Source organism: Panthera pardus, unplaced genomic scaffold (genome assembly GCF_024362965.1).
Source record: "Panthera pardus isolate Hobbes unplaced genomic scaffold, ASM2436296v1 HiC_scaffold_22, whole genome shotgun sequence".
Lineage (NCBI taxonomy): Eukaryota > Metazoa > Chordata > Mammalia > Carnivora > Felidae > Panthera > Panthera pardus.
This window is the reverse complement of record NW_026526788.1, coordinates 1,828,417-1,834,212: the sequence shown is the minus strand read 5'-3', so window position 1 is coordinate 1,834,212 and position 5,796 is coordinate 1,828,417. Positions and strand designations below refer to the sequence as shown.

Sequence of the window (5,796 nt, the reverse complement as noted above, 5' to 3'; positions counted from 1 at the left end):
AAAATCGCCATGGGAAGGCAAGGAAGCAGACTTCGTTCCGGGTCGTGTGGCAGCTGACACAGAATCGCTCTGTCCGCCATCCCGGCAGTCTGTGGTAAAACGAATTGAGAGACCCATGTCAGAAAGAGCAGCCTAAGCGTCCGTCTCCAGATGAACGGACACGCAAAATGTGGTAAAGCCGTACAATGGGATATTATTCAGCCGGACAGAGGAAGGAGCATGGCTAATGTGTCTCACGGTTCATGCTGGTTCTCGGCTGGGACCTCAGCCAGGGCGAGCCTGAAACCCTGCACGGGCCCACCAATGTGCTGTTTCCTACTGTCTGCCCTCCCAAAGGACAAGTGTCCAATGTCAGAGCACGGGGGACAGGAGTGGTCTGAGTTAGCTCTTGTCCTAAGAGTAGCTTCGGAAACTTCTGAAGACCCATCTCGTCATCCCGGTAAGACTCCCTGCCATGTGGCCATAAAGAAACACCTATGACATTTATCCCGTGACCCACGTATTACTTTCTAGAATGCTGAATGTTCAGCAAAGCTAGTGAGTGGTCGACTTATTGGCGAGCTTGGGTTGATGCTTCTTGCCTTTAAAAGCCAACTACTGTAATTGTTCCCGTAGATGGGTACAGCCTTTTACAAGTTTCAAAGCACTTTTAGTTCTTCCCCTATCATTTTATTATTTAGCTTCTGAAAATAACGCGTATCCGTCAACGTTCTAACTAGTTTGGGCAGGAAAGGACTTTATTAAAACATTATCAGGGGCCTCGAAGAGCCTGCAGGGGGCCGAGGCCAAGTTTGGGGGCTGTACCACCCCGGGACTGCCCAGGGGAGATACCGCAGTGACACCCCAACAGTGCACCCTGGATGGAGCCCCGACGACAGCTGCTCAGAAAACTCCAGTCCTTTGCCTCCATTCTTAGAAGCAGATCCCATTGGTGCTTCTTGTTCTCCCACCAAAGCCTCACGCGGGTACGTCTGATCGGCGGGGCTCAGGTCGCTAAGCTTGCATCGGGGACAAGGTAGAGTGAGAAAGTGCTTTTCTGGCTTCTCCTCTGGGGACAAAAGGTACAGTGGGAAAATTCGTCAGATGTAGGAAGAGTGTCCAAGGGATGCTGGCAGTCACAGATGATGGCAAACACGATGAAGTGTCACCAGACCAGCGGAGGCGGGGTTTTAAGGCCTTGAAACGGTTATTGTTGAGTTCTTGATGATTACAGACAATCATTTACTGTAGAGTCACAAGAGGTCTGATAAAAGAGCACCAGTTTAGATTTCTGTAACCAGTAACGTCTGTGTACTGACCCTGTGAGAGTTCTTTGAAAGACCTGGCCAGCTTTGGTTGCCACAGTTTCCCGGTTGATTCTTTCAAACCCCATTTGAAGCAGAGCTCAAAGCTCTGTGCTCACTGGGTGGCTGCATAATTGCTTTAATTCGTTTATGAAACACAATTCTCTCTCCTCGCTTCTGCCCTGCTCCTTTGATACATGCTCTGCAGCCGGGTCCCAAACGGATAGGATTAGTGCTTCCCACCGCGTGCGGCGTGGGAGGGATGGGGTGTTACATCGCTAAGCCGGGGACACGTCTCCAGTTTAGGTGGCAGGGACTCAGGCTGTTTCTTCTGACACGCGGGGCGAAGTCAGCGAGAGAATTCTTTAATAGTTTCATGCGAGCGCATTCTGCTCGTCACACGCCAAAGGGGAGCTGGAGACCAGGGAGGAAGATAGAGGGCACAGAACAGGTGAGGCGCCTTGTGTCAAATGACCGTCCCCTCACCGCCCCCACCACCAGCCCAGGAATTTAACTGTGTGCATTTGAACACAGACATCCCAAGACAGATCAAAGACAGGTCCTTGGCAACGTGTCAGAACATAGAGAGACGAGGGAAGGTGCCAACGAATCATCCTTCTGGGTTCTAACCCAGACGATAGATACAGCTGAATGCAATCAAATGTGATAGGCGTTTAGGGCGAGATGGGTCAACATGGCTTAGGCTTAAGACTGAAACAGGACTCCTCGCTTCCTACACCCTGGATTGAAAAGTGATTACCAGGGAGTAGTCTACCCAGCCCAATGCACCTTTGCTTGCCCCAGTGATATGAAGATTTTTGTCCCGCGTTTTCTTTTGGGGGTCTTCTGGTTTCAGCCTTTATGTTTAAGCCCATGATTCATTTCTAGTTAATTTTTGGATATGGTGTGAGGTAACGGCGATGATTTGTCTTCCCATGCATCCAGTCAATGAGAGAAATGCTTTCCAGCCAGTCCCCGAGAAGAACAAGTCTGGATCTTTCCCAGTGTATTCCTGGCAGTGGTCCAGCATAGCTTCTCCTCTGAGCAGGCCAGTGGTAACCGATCGAGTAACTGGAAGAAAATCCTCAAATTTAATAATATCCCCTACTGGGTTTCTAATCAGTTTCAATGGTGGTTCATGCGTTTGATCCATTTCCCCTTTTCAAACTGATTCCTGTAGACCACGTCAATTCACCTGTTTAAATCAAGCCTGAGAAAATTATAAGGCAACAAGTTAAAGTACACACAAGAGTCATATTGGGGCGCCTGGGTGGCTCAGTGGGTTAAGCGTCTGACTTCGGCTCAGGTCATGATCTCACGGTTTGTGGGTTCGAGCCCCACATCTGGCTCTGTGCTGACAGCTCAGAGCCTGGAGCCTGCTTCAGATTCCGTGTCTCCTTCTCTCTCTGCCCCTCCCCTACTCGCACTCTGTCTCTGTCTCTCAAAAATACATAAACATTCAAAAAATCAAAAAGAGGGGCGCCTGGGTGGCTCAGTCGGTTGAGTGTCCGACTTCAGCTCAGGTCATGATCTCGCAGCTTGTGAGTTCGAGCCCCGCGTCGGGCTCTGTGCTGACAGCTCAGCACCTGGAGCCTGTTTCAGATTCTGTGTCTCCCTCTCTCTCTGTCCCACCCACTCGCATTCTGTCTCTGTCTCTCTCAAAAATAAATAAAAATTAAAAAAAATTTTTTTAAAAATCAAAAAGCATTTCATTAAATACTGAACTTTTATTCTTAACCCCATGGCTGGACAAAAGCCCTATTTTTTTTTTTTTTTTTTTTTTTAGCAGAAATAGAGCAGGCACTGGTGACTTGGTTGGTTGAGCCTCTGACTCTTGATTCTGGCTCAGGTCATGATCCCAGGGTCGTGGGATCAAGCCCCAGATTGGGCTCCCCACTGAGCATGGAGCCTGCTTAAGATCCTCTCTCTTTCTCCCTCTGCCCCTCTCTCCATTCATGGCCTCTCTCTCTCTCTCTCTCCAAAACAATAAATGAAAAAAAGAAAAAGAAATAGGGCAGGCACCCTTTTCCCATCCTGTGCAATGGTGTGCGTAGAAGCCATGTCCAAATAAATCCTAGAACCTAGATGTCATAGAGAAGAGAACAGCCATCAGTTTGATGAACCACTGGAAATGGGGATCTTTGCAGCTTTGGCTTATAACACTTGACTGGTACATTCTTGGATAGAAGTTCATTATTGGTGTGCATAAGATTACTTAGTTTCCCCTGAGGAGCAGAGGTGTGTTGTAGCTGTTTTAGGAAGAGTCTAGAAATTCCGCTCTTAAAAACACCAGGTCTCTAGCCTTCCTTTCGGCTGGAACTGCCATCTTCCAGTAATTCGCCAAAATGACCCACACAAAGGGAAAGAGGAGAGGTACCCGCTGGATGTTCTCTCGGCCTTTCAGAAAACACGGAGCTGTTCCTTTGGCAACATACATGCGAATCTACAAGAAAGGTGATATTGCGGACATCCAGGGAATGGGCACTGCTCACAAAGGAACGCCCCACAAATGTTCCCATGGCAAAACTGGAAGAGTCTCCGACGTTGCCCAGCGTGCCGTTGGCATTGCCGTAAAGAAACAGGTTGAGGGCAAGAGTCTTGCTAAGAGAATTAATGCACGTGCTGAGCCCGTCAAGCACTCAAAGAGCCGCGACAGCTTCCTGAAGCGTGTGAAGGAAAGCGATCAGAGAAAGAAGGAAGCCAAGGAGAAAGAGACTTGGGTGCAACAGAAGCGCCAGCCGGCCCCACCCAGCGAAGCACACTTCGTGAGAACCGACGGACAGGAGCCTGAGCTGCTGGAACCCATGCCCTATGAATTCATGGCATGAGAAATGTAAAATAAATAAATAAATAAAAGACTTCGAGACTGTAAGAAACCAACAAGAAAACCCACCCGGCATAGGAGTATCGAGGAGAGGCTATGATGCTTTTGAGTGGTCAGGGAGAGCTCCTGGAGGATTCGGTGCCTGATGCGATCATTGAGTCCCGAAGAGGGCACGACAGAAGGGATGGCGCGGGGAGCAAGGGCACAGAAGGAGAGTGGCGTGCCTGCGGCGGGTGGCGATTAGACTGGCGGGTGGGGCATGGAGAAACTGTGGTCCCGGCAAGCAGCCCGGAGACAGGCAGCCTCCCTAAATCCTGAAGGTACACACACCCTGTTTCCCTGACTAGGATATCACGATTATGAGATGCGTGAGTATTTTGTATGGTACGGAATGGGAATTTTGCCTGTCAAACCGTGATATAGCTTTCATGGTAAGACGCGTCCCAATTTCAAAGATGTTAAAGGGTGTGGGAAAAGCGTCATCAGGCAGTGTGGGAGCCAGCCTCTGGGGTGACCGCAAAGATTTCCACGTCCTGGTATCAGCACCCTGGGCTGTACCCTCCCACATTTGGCGGGACGGACCAGACTTTCTTATGCCGAAGGCAGCTGCAACGATTTGGGGGCATGAGAGCTAGGTGATAATAACAAGGTTTGGGAAGACGGAAACCGATCAGGGCTTGCGATAGGAATTTGAGCTGGAGAGGTTATGAACGCCGTGGCTTATTTCCAGCAGGAGGACGTCAGTTTCGACTTAGCAGAATCTTCATTTTCTTGTCCTTCAGGCCACCTGCCGGGCTCAGCATCGAGGCGAGCCCGGCTTCTCCATTCACAGTGCCTTGCTATCAGCTCACCCCAGTTAGAAATTTCTCTTCTCGTTGCCACGCCCTCCCTCATAACAGTCCTTCCATGGGACCATTCCAGCAGCTGAAGTCCATCTGGGGCAAGTATGCTGAGAGCCCAGGGCCAAAGCGGGACCAGGCTCTGGGAGAGGATACGGTGTGTGCTAAGTCCCTGCAGAGGGAGGACAGGGCAGGAGGAGGTCCTGAAGGAGGAGTCAAACAGCTGACTCTAGATGAAAGTCTACAAGAACAAAAGCTCCCTACAAATAAATTGCACATAATCTGATTCGGCTCATACTTTCGCTAATAAGGCACGGAGCCTCGGCTTAAACACGCGATCCGTGGAAGGGTCTCGACTTCTGGTCCCCAGTCCCCCAGGCCAGCCTAGTAGCACCTGCAGACCACCTCTGCCTCCATAAGAAGAAAACTCAATGTCCACCCGCACTGAAGTGGAACATCCATGGAGGGGGGGAGACAGCACCTGGTTCCTTAGAAAGCAGACTCCCACTGGGGTGTTTTGCTCACTTTTTTGATGAGTTAAAATAGGAGAGCTCGGCATGAGAACTTGGAGGAGAGCTCCCGCATTCACCTGGACAAAAATCGTTTTTATACGTGGGCGAAGGAGAAAAGGATTCAAGTCTGGTTTACTTTCTGTGACTATACTCAGGGGGAAGTTAGCAGGTGAACTCTACGTATTTTTATAAGTCTGATTTAAGAGTGTCAGAAGGCTAATGTTATTGGTTCAAGACTATTTGTGTAATTAGCGAGCGCTGGCACAGATTCCTTCACCTTGCCTTAGGAATTGTCACAATCCTAAACAAGGGGAAGAAATCCACTCGCTTGCATTTTG

The 5,796-nt window shown here is 49.6% G+C and overlaps 1 protein-coding gene across 1 annotated transcript; it reads left to right on the top strand.

The window, feature by feature from the left end:
• Positions 1 to 3,625: 3,625 nt before the first annotated feature.
• Positions 3,626 to 4,111, top strand: LOC109248976 (60S ribosomal protein L21-like). Its single transcript, XM_053910166.1, has one exon. The coding sequence runs from the start codon at positions 3,629 to 3,631 to the stop codon at positions 4,109 to 4,111; it is 483 nt and encodes a 160-aa protein (XP_053766141.1). The 5' UTR covers positions 3,626 to 3,628.
• The last annotated feature ends 1,685 nt before the right edge of the window (positions 4,112 to 5,796 follow it).